This window comes from Gymnoscopelus braueri, assembly GCF_963280865.1.
Source record: "Gymnoscopelus braueri genome assembly, chromosome: 24".
NCBI lineage: Eukaryota > Metazoa > Chordata > Actinopteri > Myctophiformes > Myctophidae > Gymnoscopelus > Gymnoscopelus braueri.
Window position 1 is genome coordinate 31,672,193 of NC_137626.1, and position 19,010 is coordinate 31,691,202.

The 19,010-nt window shown below is 41.3% G+C and overlaps 1 protein-coding gene across 6 annotated transcripts in view; it reads left to right on the forward strand.

The window, feature by feature from the left end:
* The window catches only part of LOC308080809 (CLIP-associating protein 1-B-like), a 92,469-nt gene extending 74,004 nt beyond the window's left edge, over positions 1-18,465 (forward strand). For 5 of the 6 annotated variants that reach the window (XM_080422821.1, XM_080422822.1, XM_080422824.1 and 2 more), the window contains 13 exons: positions 236-399; positions 939-1,161; positions 2,453-2,545; positions 3,502-3,648; positions 4,254-4,360; positions 9,114-9,261; positions 11,707-11,932; positions 12,541-12,594; positions 14,178-14,380; positions 15,496-15,624; positions 16,812-17,018; positions 18,019-18,135; positions 18,311-18,465. In XM_080422821.1, coding sequence (XP_080278947.1) covers positions 236-399; positions 939-1,161; positions 2,453-2,545; positions 3,502-3,648; positions 4,254-4,360; positions 9,114-9,261; positions 11,707-11,932; positions 12,541-12,594; positions 14,178-14,380; positions 15,496-15,624; positions 16,812-17,018; positions 18,019-18,135; positions 18,311-18,394 — 1,902 coding nt within the window. In that variant the 3' untranslated portion in view covers positions 18,395-18,465. The remainder of the gene's footprint in view (positions 1-235; positions 400-938; positions 1,162-2,452; positions 2,546-3,501; positions 3,649-4,253; positions 4,361-9,113; positions 9,262-11,706; positions 11,933-12,540; positions 12,595-14,177; positions 14,381-15,495; positions 15,625-16,811; positions 17,019-18,018; positions 18,136-18,310) is intronic. The other variant, XM_080422823.1, reaches the window with a different exon arrangement.
* Positions 18,466-19,010: the final 545 nt, after the last annotated feature.

The window sequence follows — 19,010 nt, forward strand, 5'->3', positions numbered from 1 at the left end:
TTTCTCTTTGTCTTCTTGTTGTTTCTGTCATTCTGTTTGTCCATCCCTCTTTCTGTTTATCTCTCTCCTGCTCACTCTTTAACCCCCTACCCCCCCCCCCCTCTCTCTCTCTCTCTCTCTCTCTCTCTCTCTCTCTCTCTCTCTCTCTCTCTCTCTCTCTCTCTCTCTCTCTCTCTCTCTCTCTCTCTCTCTCTCTCTCTCTCTCTCTCTCTCTGTCTCTCTCTCTCTCCTGCAGGTGTTCAGTATGTTCCTGGAGACGTTGGTGGACTTCATTCTTCTGCACAGAGAGGACCTTCAGGACTGGTTGTTTGTGCTGCTCACCCAGCTGTTGAAGAAGATGGGTGCTGACCTGCTGGGCTCCGTACAGGCCAAGGTGCAGAAGGCTCTGGACATCACCAGGTGAGAGAGCATGGACATCTGCTATTTTTGAACATTTTGAAAGCGTGAGAACTACTGGTTTAGAAGGCATTTGTAGAATCGTAATCAGGTCTTAATGGGTACAGACAGTACATGCAGTACCTCATTGGTTTGAATAAACCGTTGTTTACTCTTAAATCAACAATTGACCTATTTAATTCTAGAATTGTTTTGTTCATCTTGTTTTTGTTCTTTTATTATTTTTTTTGTTACTGCGTGCAAGAGGCTAGCCGTGTGTGTGTGTGTGTGTGTGTGTGTGTGTGTGTGTGTGTGTGTGTGTGTGTGTGTGTGTGTGTGTGTGTGTGTGTGTGTGTGTGTGTGTGTGTGTGTGTGTGTGTGTGTGTGTGTGTGTGTGTGTGTGTGTGTGTGTGTGTGTGTGTGTGTGGGGACCATTCAGCACTCATAGATGACTGACATCATAGATGACTGACATCATAGATGACTGATGTCATAGTGATAGTAATTCTCTCTCTCTCTCTCTTTCTCTCTCTCTCTCGTTCCCTCTCTCCCCCTCCATCCAGGGAGTCGTTCTCGTTCGAGCAGCAGTTTAACATCCTGATGCGTTTCATCGTGGACCAAACCCAGACGCCCAACCTGAAGGTGAAGGTAGCCATCCTGCGCTACATCGAGGCCCTGGCCAGACAGATGGACCCCGGGGACTTTGTCAACTCCAGCGAGACTCGTCTGGCCGTCTCCCGAATCATCACCTGGACCACCGAGCCCAAGAGCTCCGACGTACGCAAGGTACAGTGACATAATGATAATACTGATTATTGTTACTGTAATAGATTGGTTCTCAAACATTTTCATGTCAAGGACCCCTACTTTTATATGTATTTGGTCCATCTGTAAGGATTTTGTGCTAGGGACCCCCTTAATAGAAGACTTGTGTTAAAAAGGTTTCAAACTTATTTCAAATTTTCAAGATTTTTCAAAAATAGCTGATCTACAAGCTCACAACACGTGATGTGAAGCGTTGTGAGCTTGTAGATCGGCTATTTTTGAATAGCTGAAGCATTAAATAGAGTTAAATTGGTAAACTTTTATGCTATATTAACTCATTTTGGAGGACCTTCATGGACCCCTGGAGGTCCCCGGACCCCACTCGAGAGAACTGCTGTTATGATAAACCGTTGCTGTTTTTGTGTATCAGCATTCATACATCGACTGCAGCTCAAAGATCTTAATAAGGACAGATACATGCACAAATGAGTTGGTGTGTTAACCATAAAAACCGAGGCTTCAGACCTTCTCCATCATGGTCAACGATGGGGCTTGGAAGCTGGCTTCCTTGTTGCTGGCTTGTTTTGCAGTTTTTCTTTGCATTTAGTGTCTGTCTTTAAGTTTTGTGTAAATTCTTCATCCATAAGCTTTTAATTTCATGTGTCCACTGGGAACGTCTCATTGCAGCGCTGGTTAGTATCCTTTTGAGCCAAGGAGCCTCAAAAGGGGGGTTTCAACAGACCAGGACCGTGTCAGTACATCGAGCAAGCAAAAAGCTAACCAGTGGACGCTGATGTATAGCTACATAATACATCCTCTATTTTGTTTGTTCCCCATCATAACCAGTGATGATAGGTTCATCAACACTAGCTCTGTTGGTTTTGTTATAAAGGGGCACTTCATCGATTTTGCAACCAGTTCCTGTTTTTATGAAGCTGAGGACGTAAATAAACATAGTTTGTGAGTGTGTGAGTGTGTGAGTGTCATCAGCTGGAGGGGCCGGCCTGACTGGAACTACAGAAAACATTGGCTGTAGTTCATTGTAGTCCAAGAAGAACTCAAATGCACATCTGTGATGTCAAAGGGGGAGAAATACAAAAACACACTGTCTTCAACTTCATTAAAATGGGAGTTGGGTGAAAAATCGGTGCCACTTTGGCATCTTTTTAGTTAAAATCCCATGTTTCTTCTTTCCTAATTTGAGTTTTCTCATCCTCCTTCAGTTTTTATTTTTATTTTTACGTTGTGTTGTCATTATTTTCCAACGTCCTGTTTCTTTGTTTCTGGAAACTCCTCCTCCTCCTCCTCCCAGACCCTCCATAACTGGGCTGGGGAAGAGCTGCGTCCCCCCAGCACCGTAGCCTCGCTGCCTGGGGAGGGCAACCTGGAGGAGAGGTGTAAACAGGTAGAACCTCCAGCCAACGGCATGAAACCCCTCCTTACCGTTGTATAACCTCCAATCTCTAACCCGCCGGCTTGGCCAGTGACCTACTGTACGCAAACGCAGGGGTCAGCTTTAACGCCCAAAACATGGATGTGATGTGTGTTTCGTTGTTGTTTTGAATAAACACAAGACAGGATCTGGATCATATAATAATAACATCTACGGAATATCATGGCATGAGTCATGAGTCTAAATGAATGTGATCGGAATGAACTAACTGCTGACCTAACAAATGACCAGTATGCTCCCTATAAAGCCTGTATACACAATTCGTAACCTGGTGCATCATCTTAAATATATTAAAAAAACAGCCAAAACTGCAATTTGCTAACACGTCTGTGCTCATGCTTCAGTGATACCCGTGTTCTTTTTCAGCTGTGATGGCAGGCAGATTGGGAAATTATGGCCAGACGCCAGTGCAGTCAAATACTGGCGATGCATTTGATAAGTTAATTGGCACTGCTACTCCTGTTCTCTGGTCAGAAGAGTATGTTGATAAAACAGTGAAAATGCCCTGGCCACTGTGACCAGTTGACGTATATTATAAAACATCCAGTTTCCTACCTTGATGGTAGTATGTGATGTACCTGCACCTGCATGGATCGCTGGCTGTACCCAACCTTTTTTAATGGCAGTTTTGATTGACTAACCGTGCCAACTGATCCCCAAGTTGACCTCTCTCTCTTTTATAGCAGCTGAGGAGGCTGTGCATGAGTCGTACAGTTCAGTTCTTATCTGAATGGCAGCGGATACGTGGTGACATAATGAATCACTGTGAACAATCGTACATTATCCGAGCTCCTCCGTGACGCTTTGTGTCTGTTCTTGCATGCGTGTGCGTATGTATGTATGCGTATGTATGTATGTTTGTGTGTGTGTGTGTGTGTGTGTGTGTGCGTGTGTGTGTGTGTGTACAGGCAGCTCAGGTGGTGCTGATAGCCCTGTTTGAGCTGAACACTCCAGAGTTCACCATGCTGCTGGGAGCGCTGCCTAAGACCTTCCAGGATGGAACCACCAAGCTGCTCCACAACCACCTGAGGAACGCCAGCGCTAACACCGGCTTGGTAACTACGCTCATGCTTTCACTTATACTGCTCCCTGTGGCCTTTTATACGCATTTGATTAACCCATTAAGACCTGTACTGAGGCCGATTCTACCAATGCCTTCTAAATCAGTAGTTCTCACACTTTCAAGATTCAAAAATGTTCAAAAATAGCAGATGTAGAAGCTCGCAGCGCGGCACGCTGTGCGCTTGTACATCTGCTATTTTTGAATAGCCAACGCAAAAATCTAAAATGACACTGCTTTCCCAGTTGTAATGGGTTAAATGGATCCACAACTTCAAGGAATTAATTAACCCATTAAGATCTGAGGCTGATTCTACAAATGTCTTCTAAATCAGTAGTTCTCACACTTTTTCGTAATTAAAAATTATTCAACACTTTTCAAACACTTTCAAGATTATTATTATTTTTTTCAAAAATAGCAGTACAAGCCCTACTTCTTGCCGCGCTGTGAGCTTGTAGATCTGCTATTTTTGAATAGCCAACGCTAAAATCTAAAATGACACTGATGCTTTCCCGTATTGTATTAGAGGTGCTGTGTGTATTTTATTCAGCACGGTATATGTAGTTCTAAAGCCAGCTTTGTGTTTGGCGTCCCCTACAGGCGTCTCCCAGTAACACAGCAGGACGCACGCCTCCTCGGCACCCCAGCAGTCGCAGCAGTCCTCTGACGTCCCCTACCAACTGTTCACACGGTGGTCTTTCTCCCAGGTACGCTAATGTACATCCCAGGGTTCGATTCGGGGGGGTTTCTTAACCACGTGAAAATAGCAGATCTACAGGCTCTGAGCTTGTAGATCTGCTACTTCAGGTATGCTTGTAGATCTGCTTTTGCAGGTATGCTGCCAGATCTGCTACTTCTCAGTTATGCTCCCATATTATGCTACTGCAGGGGCTCCCGGGCTGCATGATTTGCTGAAAATGGACATTTAACACTATTGATTGTTGCTGCTTTTCTTCCCCAAATCTCAAGAGGATGCAGATTTCCACCAAGGGAGAATAGTACTTTTGAGAGCGCTTAACGTTTAAACTAGTGGTCGTCCGATACAGATTTTTTTTTTCTAAGGCAGAATACTGATGGCTATATTTTGGACAACAGGAAGGCCAATAGGCTGCTGGCAACCTTCTGTTTTTTCTCTCTCTCTCAAAGAGTATGATATGATTAATGTAGTGAAGTCTATACCCTAAAAGTCATCTGATTCCTCTTTCTGTGCTCGTCTCTTTCATTCTAGACATAGGTTTATTGTTTACCCTATTTTATATTACAAGGTCTTTAATCACTCTTACTGAATATTAAAGACCTTGTAAAGAACATTTAATTACACCAGGAATTACACCAGGTAATTGACATATTTATATCAAAGATGTTCATAATGATCTATTTTTAAACAAACAAAAAAATACTAAAAGGGGCAAAAAAAGTTTAAATAAATCTGCCGTCCTCACAAAATACAAATATCAACCTGATATATTGATATATTAGTCAATCGGATTATCTCTAGTCTAAACTTCATATTCCTATGATGTGCAAGAATCAAGATTTTAAAAATCATCCAGTTACACGTTGGACATTGAAACAGAGCAATTATTCTGTTTTAGTTTTTTATGCCTTGATTTTAAACACAGTATTTCTGAAATTTTGTTGTTATTGACTAACTTTGTTGTGTGTGGGGAGTTGGTTTTACCCATCCTGACAAACTCTTACTTCACACACAGGACTTCTTTTCTTCCTTTGACTTTTGCTCATGATCTCTCTATCTTCTCTCCCTGGATCTCCTCTCCTCTTTCCCTCGCCTCCCTCCATCACACTCCTCCTCCTACTCTGTCTCTCTCACCGTCCCATACCTCCCCCTTCCTTCTCCTGCATTCTCTCGTCCTCTCCTTTCATCTAACCTCCCACTGCAATTTCTCTCTTCCTCTGTACTTTCTCTCCCTCTGCCTCCCTCCATCTTTTAACAGTCGTCTGTGGGGTTGGAGTGCCGATGGTCTCTCTAAGTACCCCCCCGTCCCCTTCCCCACCCCCCCTACCCCCCCTTCCTCCCTCAAAGCTCTCCGGCGTGCCTACTCTCCCAGGTAACCCATCCCCCTACCCGGCCCACCCCCCAGTCCTCCTTTTCCTCTGTTTACCCATCTTCTCCTAACACTTCTTATCCTCCATTTGGGGTATCACAGTACATCGACTGAGTTAGAGGCAAAGCAATTTACTGACAAATGGATTCATCCAGTGGTTCTGGATTTAAACATTATTAATGAAACATTTTAATTTGAAGGACGGTTCCATCTGTACACTCTCAGAGTTACACACCTGTAAGGGTCCATTTTTTTAGAGGGTCCCTGGACCCCACTTTAAGAACCACTGGATTAATCGATCGACAGAAAGAACATTTTGCAAATACAATTTGAGTAATGACATAATGAATGAATGCTCGTCTTTGTTCCATATCAAATTAAAATAAATAACAATTTGACTGCAACATATTAAGCTATTTCAAGATGTCTGCTTGGGGTCACATAGTTTGATGAGAATTTATCATGTTGTAAACTGAGTCTACGTATGAAAAAGGTAGTGCACGCACGCACATCCGTTGGCCCAGGTGCTTAAGTATAATGAAAAAGAATAAAGTCTACACACTGGTAGTTGCAAAAAGCTCCAGAATGTATTGCTCGTCAATGTTTCGGCCTGTTCAGGCCTTCATCAGGACATATATGAACTGAAACTGAGTCTACAACATGACAATCCCTGTGCAATCTGTAGTTATGGATGCACACTAGGTGTACATTTTGTGAATGTGTATGTGCTAACATGCTTACGTTAGCTTAGCAGAGTAGGGTAATGTGAGCAGTGATTGGTATAGCTGTGTAGATCGTTGTGATTGGTCTGTGTAAGGGACTCAACACTGATGACAGCAGGTTTTCCATCCAAGTTTTCTCTTTATTTCTGTACAGCACAAAAGAAAAACTACTTTCACCTGCTTGTCATGCCTTAAGGTAGTGTATTCACTGGCAGTTGTCATCACACAGAAATAAGGACAAAAGCAGATAAAACAACCTGTCATGACTCTTTCTGAGATGTGTTGGGATGGCTGATTTATCCTGTATACACAACAGTGTCATCACACCCAGATCACAGTCTAATTAGTCTGTCTCAGGCCAGGTGTGACTGCTTGCATCAGCCATCACCCACCCTACAGTCTACTTTTTGGGGACTGATTAAAGTAGTGCCAGCTGAGTTGTGTAGTTTGCTGTAGTCTACCTTTGTTGGGAACTTGGGACATACTCTACGTACAGTACGGTGCCCATATGCATTGGTCATGGGACGCGGTAACATGCCGTGCAACCCCTTTTTTGAGCGGGAGCACGTGCACGCACATGCATTGATTTAAAACAACCCTTAATTTACACCTCAACAAAGTTTACAAAGGCTCCCGACTGCCGGGTGTCACACCACCAGCATAAATTAACATACAAATGAGCCTAGATGCATATCAATTGTCCATTGTGTGACCTGTAGTGGAGGTGTTAAGCGACGTGCGCGTGACATCATTAAAATAGAGTCCCACCACTGACAAAATCACCAATACAACACTGACAGTGCCACACCTTAAAAATAGAGAAAACGAACAAAACCATTCCCCCTTTTTCATCAGTTTTTGCACCTCGCTCAACGCCAAACCCCCCATCGAAACTATTTTGTCCACAGAGAAATTCTTAGGGTTTGGTTGGCCGTTTATTTATCTATTCATATTTAGTATACTTCCCGATTAACACTGCCAAAGTTGGGGGTTTAATTCCCCGTGTTGCTCAATGGGTAGAATGTGACACTAACACTGCCAGGTTTAGGTTGATTTGTTCAATTTCCACCTATTCACGGTAGAGTCCTTCAATTAGCACTTATTATATTATGTTGATTGGGACATTACAAATCATTTTTTTCCTCTGTGATAACTGAAATCACTTTGAATGTCAGAAGTACTGTGAAACCCTTACTTTAAGGTCACCAACACGCTGTTGTCATCTCTGCATTGCCGGAGCGATGTGTCCGTTCATCCGCTCACGTTGTTGTACTTTCATTCTGTTGTTGTTATATCTGTGGCCGATGTTAAAACGTGAAGGTATTCAGGTAGTGTCTGTAGGGTTGGGATCAGGAACTGGAGGAACCGGATCCAACATTGAGGAACTGGAATCGGTTCCATCACATTTGGAACCGTTTCCCGGAGCCGTTTTTTATGCTAGGATCCATTTGGAACCCCCTACAGGAATCGTTTAAGGGAACCATTAGGGAATCGGACTGATAAGAGGGAATCGGAATCTTTAAAATCCTAAAGGATCCCAACCAGTGTTGCCAGATTCTGTGAGAGAAACAAGCAACCAGGTCTAGGAAAACCAGCCCAAAAGAAGCGACTATGGGCCACATGAGCACTTTAACATATACATCAGCTATTTGAAAATAGCCGTTGTGAGCTTGTAGATCGGCTATTTTCAAATAAAATCTTGCGGGGAAATTATAATAAGTAGATCTGGCAACCCTGATCCCAACCCTACGTTTCTGTCCTCAACTCACTCGTCTCGTCTCTCCTTGTGGGGTTTTTGTCAACATGCACACATTTACAGTATGCATGTGCACTGCACCGTTTAATATGTGGGGTAACGTTCTGTCCTGTCGCTCTGCCATGGATCAAACATGCTGTCGTACATTATTAAAATGTAAACAAGCACGTAAGGGGTGCAACTGTTAATCAAACTAATCGAATTGTTAAAAATCGGTTCTAATGAAATATTCGATTTTGGAAAAATACGGAAAATAGAATGTGCTTGTAGATCAGCTATTTCCTCTATTTTTGTGTGATACCGTTTAACATTCTGAAATGGGGCTTAATCGGTTAATCAGACTAATGAATTTAGTTGAGTATAAAACATCTATTGGAATTTTTTCACATTGATTTGTTTATGTATACTTTTTTTTATTAACGCTTATCTCGATGATTTGATTAATCAAAGAAAAAAAAATAGAATAATTGCTAAGAAAATAATGGAAAGTTACACACCGGTCGCCGAAAATTGCCAGTCTACAAGTTCACAACTGACACGGCGTGACACGGCACCGTGATAAGCTGTGGCTGTCTCTCTGTTTGCTTTGGACAGGCAGGCAGGCAGACAGACAGACTGACTGACCAATCGACATGACAAATGACTTTTACTAAGTGAGTTGTCGCAGCTAAAAAAATATTCCAGTTCCCAGGCTTGTTCCATGGTAGGGTCTGTACTGTACTGTACTGTTCTGTGCTGTGCTGTAATGAATGTGTTAATCTGTAAGCTTCAGAGAATATCACAACACATCCAGGACCACTAGTGAACATCTCTTCATCTCATCGTTCTGTGTGCCAGTGCAGCGGTCATATACTGTTTAATAATGTCTCTATCTGTGTGTGTCTGTGTTTGTGTGTGTGTGTGTGTGCGTGTGAAGCATGTTGGAGTACGACAGTGAGAACCTGAACTCAGAGGAGATCTACAGCTCACTGCGAGGTGTCACAGAGGCCATCCAGAACTTCAGCTTCCGCAGCCAAGAAGATCTGATGGAGCCTCTGAGGAGAGACGGCAAGAGAGACACCACGGTGAGGAGAGGAGAGGAAATAAGAGATGAAACATAGGGAAATAGAGGATAGGAAAACGAGGGGAAGAAAGGAGGGGGGATTCAAAGACTTTAATTGTCACATACTCGCACTGTATGTGCATGTACAGTGAAATGTTGGTCTGGCAGACCCCACCAGACTACTACAAATAATAGCCAACATATAGAGTACAAAATATAATACATGTAAGAGGAGAGAAGCGGAAAAGCAAGGAAAATAAAAAAAGAAATGAATGTATACACAATCAAACACCACAAAAGCTTATATAAGTCACATTTTCAAAGAAAAGAGTGGGAACTATTATCTGTTACTGTCATTTTAAATATTTAAATAAATGGGATCTGGTTTTATCTAACCAGCCTGATGAACAAAATAACTAACTATAATATGAATAAATAAATAAATAATATTCAAGTAAGTTATATTTGTCTATTTTAGGAAAACAAACTGGGAGGAATTTTCATATGAAAGTGAGACACCTAGCCTGTGTCCTAAACCTCTCCTGTAATCTTGTAACTAGAGCTTATAAGATATCCCCAACAAAGAAACAAAGCAACCTGAAAAACACAAAATTAAAATGTATGTTTACCAGACAAATGTCATAATTAAAGAGAAGGATTTGTGTGAAATTAAACATGAGATAGAGTCAGACCAATGAGAGCAATGCATTCTAATGTAGGCACTGCAATGCATTGTGGGTAACCTGATAAAACCACACTTTCTCCACTTATATCATACTGTGGAAACCAAATCTATGGTTTTAATTACACAAATGCCACAGACATATGTAAGATCTTTCATTATGGGTGATAAACTGCAGCCACTGGAAGCAACCATAAGTGTAACTGTTACTCAGAATGTCATAGATTCACTCCATCGCGGCCAATTTTATCTTTCCTTGTCATGGGGTGGAATTGGTTACTCAATGAACGTATAGTGAGAGCAACCATGCCAACATCATGATAACAACATATACGCATCACCTGGACCTTGTGTCTGGGCTATGATGCAATTTTTGGAAACTCTTATTTATAAGAGAAACATTTAAAATGTGGTCGAATACAATGCAACTTTTACTATGCTGCCATCTGCTGGACATGTTATACAATTGCAGTTTGTTCTCCACCTTTGCTTCTAATGAAGTACTTAACCAGTGGTGGAAGCAGTGCGCAGATATTGTACTTTAATAAAAAAAGAAGTAAAAGTCCTGCATAATTTTTTTTACTTAAGTTAAAGTAGATTTTTTTTAGGATCAACATGTACTTGACACCAAAAGTAATATTACTACTCATTATGGTGACATTTCAGATCAATAAATATGAACTAATTGTATTATTGATGCTTTAATGTGTAGTTAATGTTTTATATTGCTATTGGTAATCTGCATAGTAAAAAGCATAAATTAGCATAACATGGAATTACTCTTGTACAGTAAAGTACATAAGTACAATAATTGAGTACATTTACTAAGAAATGTCCAGCAGTGTTATTAACTCTATCCTGCATAATCAAAAGGGACAGTTGCTGTTATAGCTATATAAAGGTAGGAATAATGATGCAGGACCATGCTGTGTGTTTATATTCATACACACACACACACACACACACACACACACACACACACACACACACACACACACACACACACACACACACACACACACACACACACACACACACACACACATTTCATTACACATTACCAATTACAAATATTACTACAATACCAATATGATGACAGCCAGAGTCCTGTTGACAGGGAACCAGTTCATCCACTAGATGGCACTGTTGACATATTAATTCGTTTATTAGTTACTGACAACCAGTGGTGGAAAAAGTTGTATTTTTATTTTACTTAAGTAAAAGTATCAATACTGCAATGTAGTGCTCTGTTACAAGTAAAAGTCCGGAATAAAACATTTACTTGAGTAAAAGTACAAAAGTATTTGTACCAAAAGTAGAAAGTGCTCGTTATGCAGAATGTCCCATTTCACAAGTTTTCAAATGTATAAAATGTCAAAAAATATTTAGAAAATAGTAGATCTACAAGCCCACAATACGTCGCGATGCGACGCATTGTGAGCTTGTAGATCGGCATTTCATTCAAATAGCCGAAATGTATATAGGGCTGAAGTAGTTCATGTACGTTTTGTAATAATAATCAAAATCTACAAAGTAACTTGTAACTAAAGTTTTCAAATAATTGTAGTGGAGTAAAAGTACAATATTTGTGTCTGAGATGTAGTGGACTAGAAGTAAAAGTACTGAAAATTGGAAATACTCTAGTAAAGTAAAAGTACCTAAAATTTTTACTTAAGTACAGTATTTGAGAAAATGCACGTAGTTACTTTACACCACTGCTGACAACTACACTGAGGTCCTACAACATCAAACATCTGCGATAAACACCTCCTCTCCTCTCCTCAGCCTGGTGGAGGTGCGTCGTTGGATTCAGGAGTTGACATGGTGGAGGGAGGAGGGCGCATGGCTCTGGACAACAAGACCTCCCTGCTGAACACTCCGTCGCCGCGCTCCTTCTCCGGGCCGCGGCTCCGCGACTACAACCCCTACAACTACTCGGACAGCATCAGCACCCTGGACAAGGCCTCCCTGAAAGAGACGCTGTACGAAGACGCAGAGCAGATCAGAGACGGTGAGATGCACACACACTGCTAAAGGTGTTATTGATTAAATTTGTATGCAGATGAATAATAAAAACAACATGATACATCCACAGACCTTTTAAAAAAAGATGTGGAATAATAGTATTTATTTTCCCCAAAACATTTATTATGAGCGTGAAATAATAATTTTAATATTTTTGCCGGGTCCAGAATTATAGTTTTTGTTTACCTCTGTAAGCTCATGGACATCATTATCCATGTTACTGACGGTTGGAGGCAGGCGACACATTACAATGGTGCAAACTGCATGATTGTTGCCTTACAGATGTACAGTAACTCAGGGAAATAAGGAAGCTTATGCAACAGAGGTGTTCTGACTGTGGATTGTGTGCAACATCTAGTGGCTGAATGTTGTCTATGGCGCCTTTTTATTTTGACGTTTGCGATTAGTGGCACGGCTAGTAAAGTTGACCATGTTTTTATATGAATATTTTCTCTCTTTGTTTTATTTATCTTATCGTTTTGTCTGTGAAGCACATTGAGACATATTCTCTGCATTTAAACGTCTCCTATAAATAAAGACTGATTCATAAATGATAATCATAAATGATCCATTGATCCCACAATTCCTCTGTAGGCCGCCGACAAGACGGTGGTGAAAACAAGAGTATTCACCCCAAGGGCTTCCCTGGTGAGTTCCTATTTTATTACTGATCTACTTGACAATTATTGAGACCACGAGTTATGTCCCGAAACGCCGTTTATCTAGTTTTTGTTATTGCTGTTCCTCCATACCAGGGATGGGCAACTGGCGGCCCGCACCGTCACTCAATGCGGCCCCAGGCCAAAATCTTTTTTTTTTCAAATTTTTTTTTTTTAAATCACAAAGAAAAACAAAGTCATCTAAACATATCCGAAATGGTGAACTATTGCCTTCAACTGTTCCAAACATGCAACTTTCCATGAACCATTTTAATTACAACAGTCCACCAGTAGAGCACGCTCTCGTTTATTTTAATAGAAGCCATAATTATTAACTATAATTCTAGCGTTCATTTTTGTATATTTTTAAGCCAAGGTTACAGCAATACTCTGAAAGGCATACTCAGGAATGTTTTGTTTAGCAGTACAGCTGTAGTAAGTTGATAGAAGCATTGCTAAATGCTAAATAAAAACAAAGTTATAACAAATAATAATAGTTAATTATCCCTTATTTATCACATATGTGACTATTATGGGCTTTTTGAGTAATGGGGTACTACTGGCGAGAGTGCCGATAAACAGGGGTGGGCTGGGACCAAAATTCAGCCCTGGCATTTTGGTCCGAACCGGCGCACCGCCCCCGTACCGTTTTGCCAACGGGGGGGGGGGGGGGGGGTCCGTTTTGTCAACGGGGGGGGGGGGGGGTCCCTTCCGATAAACAATGCGGCCCCCCAGAGTGATTGAGGAAATTTTGTGGCCCTCACCATCTACAAAGTTGCCCACCCCTGCTCCATACTGTAGCGTAGTATTTGTAGAATGTAGTGATATATTTGTAATATAAACGCATGCCACGTGCATGAAGTCATCATCATCATCAAGGGTAAGTGATATTTTTGGGTTAAAACAAAAAGTATTTTGTTAAAAGGTTAAAATACTATATTCTGATAGTAATCATTGCTATAGAGTGTTTTTTCAGTAACAGATGTCTCCCTGTCTCTCCAGCTCTTTAATAAACAGAAAATACATTTTTCGGTAGGTGTCAGAATCTCAGCCAATCAGGAGAAAGTACCCATTTTTAAGCTTAATTTGTATAGTGTTCCAGTTCCAATTTTGCCTGCTCATTTCTTAGTGTCATCACTTCCAATTTCACTTGTTTAATCTGTATCCTGATTGAGTTCTCTGTCCTGGTTGGATAAAATTGGAAATGAAACTGAAACTGAAACGAAAATGCATTTTCTGTTTAATAAAGAGGTGGAGAGACAAGGAGACTCCTAATACTGAACAAACAATCTATAGCAATGAGTACTATCAGAATATAGAGCTATTTAACAATTATTTTAACCAACGCAAATCACTTACCCTACCTTTAATGGCATCAATATTTCATTCAGTTGATCGTTCTTATAAGATGAGGACGATCTCGTAAATAATAATCTCATTCAAATATAGTGATCAGTATAGAATTTGAACATGAGCCTCATACACGGTAAAATCCTCATGGTTAACATAACTCCAAGAGGGTATAAATGAGTTTTGACGTTCGCCCCCCTGTGTGTCCCATTGTCTCCCCAGCGGGTCCCGCGGAGCAGCTGGAGCTGGTAGGGGAGTTGCTGAAGGAGCTGTCCCAGGGCCAGGCAGGCGAGAGGGGGCCAGAGGAGAGGCGGGCAGCCCTGCTGGAGCTCCTGAAGGTGGCCAGAGAGGACAGCCAGGTGATCTGGGAGGAACACTTCAAGACCATGCTGCTGCTACTGCTGGAGACCCTGGGCGACAAGGACGTAAGGAGGACACCAACCGAAATTTAACAATAATGTTTGGATTTTTTAGTGGCCCTGCTTATGCCTGAATACAATCCTCATGTCCACTGGAAGCCTCTATCTAACTGAAAAGGTCCTTGTGGGAAGCAGTGGTTTAAAGCTACAATCTGTAGGTTTTATGTCTGTTGTTTTTCTAACTCCTGAGGAATATATAAGCATTATGTATGTATTATGCCATTTTTACATGTGAAATGTAAAAATGGACATTTGAAAGGTTATTCCTTTAAAGGGCAAGACCACTTTGGTAGAGGTTTGGGTTGTGTATTTACCTTGCCATGATGTAACTCCAAAGGTGGGCAAGAAATAAAAAATAATTGCTCCATTGATTAGAAATTGATAATAAAAAATATGCTCCTCATTGACTTACACTGTACGGTAAAACAGCTCTAGAAGTCACTCTTTTAGCACATTAAAAAATGCAAACAAAGTTGATTCAGACAATATAGAACATAACCAAACCCAGTACTGTTTGTTTTTTTAATAAAAAAGTTAACATCCTGTTGATTTAGCTATTTTTATTAAGAAGAAAACCCGGACTGGATCCATCGATCCGGATCCGGATCTTCAAATAGTAAAATCATCAGGAAGTTGACATTTTTATTAAAAAAAACAAAAACAAACAGTACTGGGTTTGGTTATGTTCTATATTGTCTGAGTTTTGTTTGTGTTCGTTTACGTGCTAAATAAGTGACTTTCAGAGCTGTTTTACCGTACAATGTAAGTCAATGAGGAACATATTTTGAATTATCAATTTCTAGTCAATGGAGCAATTATTTTTTATTTCTTGTCCACCTTTGGAGTTACATCATGGCAAGGTAAATACACAACCCAAACCTCTACCAAAGTGGTCTTGCCATTTAAGACAGAGTGCCGTGCTATGAGCTTGTGGATCTGCTATTTTTTGAAAAATATAGAAAATTTGTACAACATTTTTAGTGTATATATTTTTTAAGCGAACATTTGTAACTCAAATCTTTACTTTTCTGGGGGTCTTAATGGGTTAAATGTACACAGAGGACTTTGCTGTGCAGAAAACACCCTAAACATCTCTCTGTTGTCTACCTTCATCCTGGCAGCACACCATCCGGGCTCTGTCCTTGCGCGTCCTGAAGGAGATTCTGAGGAACCAGCCGGCCCGCTTCAAGAACTATGCAGAACTGACCATCATGAAGACCCTGGAGGCCCACAAAGACTCCCACAAGGAGGCGAGTGAATGATAAGCAGGGTTCTTCTTAGAGCCAGACCGATATATGCGTCTATCGACCATTATTTGACTTTTTTTAATGTAATTGGTATCGCCATTTTGCATCTGATCTGTCCCTACTTTTAACAGCTTTCAACCTGGTGTCCCTATTTTGTAGCCTGGTAAACCCTCCCTCCGGAAATCTCATTTCCATTTGATTTCAGGAAATCAAATGGAAATGAGATTTCCGGAGGGAGGGTTTACCAGGCTACCTATTTTGGGCATGTCAACATTTTCAACATTTTTCACAGAATTTCAAAAACAACCGATCTTCAAGCTGCAATGCATTGTGAGCTTGTAGATCTGCTATTTTTGAAAATCTTTGAATAAGGCTTAACTCATTGAGTGCCATAATTATTAATATCTATTTCTGGCCATTACAATTTTTATTAAAATTTAAAATGTAGTAAAAAAAAAGTGCTTAGGAAGCGAGATACAGCCTTTTTCAGTTATAAGTTAAACAAGGAGTGGATGGAGCTGCAAATCTTCATCAGGAAGATTTATTTTATTTTATTTTTATTTTTCAAAAACACGTGAAACACGTTAATGGCACGTTGCACCATAGCGCTAAAACACGTGAAACACGTTAATGACACTCAATGAGTTAAGTGGTTGAATAAAGTTATTTGTTTTCTTTCTCACAAATGTAGTGTCTATGATTGATCAGGCTCTAGTTCTTCTTCTACAGTGTGACATACGGAACATATGATGAAGAAACAGGCATATTACACTAGTTTCATGTTAGTTTCAACTACTAATTGTCACAAATCAATTGAAGGATTTGAAGATTTTGGAGTTGCAGAAGTGCTAAGGGAAAAATGCAGCTGTTAAGGTCTGATGTAAACTGTCCAAATCACTTCATAAAATAAATGCCTCTCGACAATTGCAATTGTCAGGATAGCTGAGTATGTAGCGCTCCGATCACGTAATCAGAATCACAATGACCCAGGTTTGATTCCCGGCCAGAGAACTATGGTGCATATCCCTCCCCTCGCTCTGCCCTCAGTTTCTTGTCTCTCTACTATTGCGTAAAACTGACTGAAAGCACTATAATATAAATTGCCATGCCCGGTAATGTCTATTTTTCCTCTTTATTCGAACATCCCTCTCTTACAAAGCGGTCGCTGGTCTGTGTTGCTGTGTTTTCAGGTGGTGCGTGCTGCGGAGGAGACCGCCTCCACCCTGGCGGGCTCCACCCATCCAGAGCAGTGCATCAAGGTGCTGTGTCCCATCGTCCAGACGGCAGACTACCCCATCAACCTGGCCGCCATCAAGATGCAGACCAGGGCTATAGAACGCATCGCCAAGGACTCCCTGCACTCCCTGCTGTCTGATATTATTCCTGGATTACTGCAGGTAACACATGGGGGAAGGCATTCGCCTAGATGGACTGATTGATGCCTTTGTGTGTTTTTAAACTTTTTCTTAGTTGTATATAGTTGGGGGGAGGGGGTCTCATGCCCCAGATGACAGTGAAGTGACAATTTAAGGACTTTTAAGACCTTTTTAATTACTCAAAAGAAGTTATAGAAATAAATACCGTTACTGCATCAAAAGTAACCAGCAAACCATACTATAAAAACTGATCAAACATTGAAAAACTGTTTTCACAATATTTATCTGTGGAACTCCTACAATTCCAAGTGCTTGTCAGGGTGGGGGCCTGAAAAGGTTGAGAACCACTGTTATACATGGACTACTGCATTGCGTTATATTGGCTGTACTGTACATTCTCTGTCTCTTATCAGCATGTACCTATGTTCGCAGTGCTTCTACACATGATAAACCACTTTACTGTACTGTAATGTGCTCCTTAAGTGCACTTAAAAATAGAAAGCAAAGAAAAACATTTGAACAAAAAAAAAATGGACTGCTGACTCTGCAGTTTTGTTTGAAAGAGGACCAGATAGAGGTTGGTTAGGTTCAAATGTATAAATAACAATAAAGTATGTATGTACACAGAAAAGTGTACCGGTACTTGCACTCTGAGAATGTAAAAATGAACATACTGTGCTGTGAATGCTTCTTTAAACAGGCATTCATCTCTATATCAAGTACATGTATACAGTATTCTTGTTTAATCCAGCGGTTCTCAAACATGTTCATGTCAAGAACCCCCAAATTGATATGTGTTTGCCCACAGACCCCCATCTGAAAATATTTCGTGCCAGCGACCCTCATAAGAAGATTTGTCAAAATGGATGTTCTTTGGGTGTTTTAAATGTTTCTCATTTTGCTGGGGAACCCCTGGAAACCCCTCAAGGACCCCTGCGATGGTTTAATCAATCCTGATGATGTGCGTTCAGGCTGCGTGACGTTACAGTGTGGTGTGGTGTGTGTTTGCTCTGTGTCGCAGGGTTATGACAACACAGAGAGCAGTGTGAGGAAGGCCAGCGTGTTCTGTCTGGTGGCCATCTACTCTGTGATTGGAGAGGAGCTCAAACCTCACCTGGCTCAGCTCACAGGCAGCAAGGTACACGCACTCGCAGACGCGCGCGCGCACACACACACAGTCACACACACACGCACACGCACACGCGCACACACACAGACACACACACACACACACACACACACACACACACACACACACACACACACACACACTGTGTTTTTTCTATAATTGTGGTTGTATTCTCCTCTTACAGATGAAGCTCCTCAACCTGTACATCAAGAGAGCCCAGACCTCCACCAGCAACAGCAGTAGCTCGTCAGATATCTCCTCCTACTAGCTTCATGCACTACTTCTATACCTACACCTTCACACCACCAAAACCATCGGCTTTTACTGGCTTGCAATAGAGGGGAGAATAAGAAGGGGAGGGGGGGGGGGGGGTCTTGGTGAATAAGGGGGTTTTGAGGAGTGCTCTAGTGCTTTCAACCATTTTCCTTCTGTTACGACCTGTATACCTCCATGCCTAGCTCGGCTTTCACCGTCATCGCACCGCCAAGTTCATCGTCTTACGTGGATTTAATAAAGGAGACGTTCGTGGAACCCACTAAGACCATCATCTTACATGGATCGAAAGGAAGGAGACCTTTAGAAAGGAGGGGCTTTGGAGAGAAGAGGCTTCATAAGGCCAGAAGGCCTCCCACTAGTAGGTCCATAACGCTCCTCCTTGTTTCTGTTCTGAAAACACAACGTCTGTCTCCAAGAGTTGTTTTGTCAACCCCAGAGGATCTATGTGACTACAATATATTTTAAGAGGTCAGGCTTTGCGCCCAAAGCTGGACAAAACTGCTATTCACTCTCCCTCCTCATACTGTTAAAGTTTTAAAAGTCATTGATCATGTTCATTCATTGACCTACGATGGAACCGAAGTGATGAGATGACAGTGTTTTTGAAA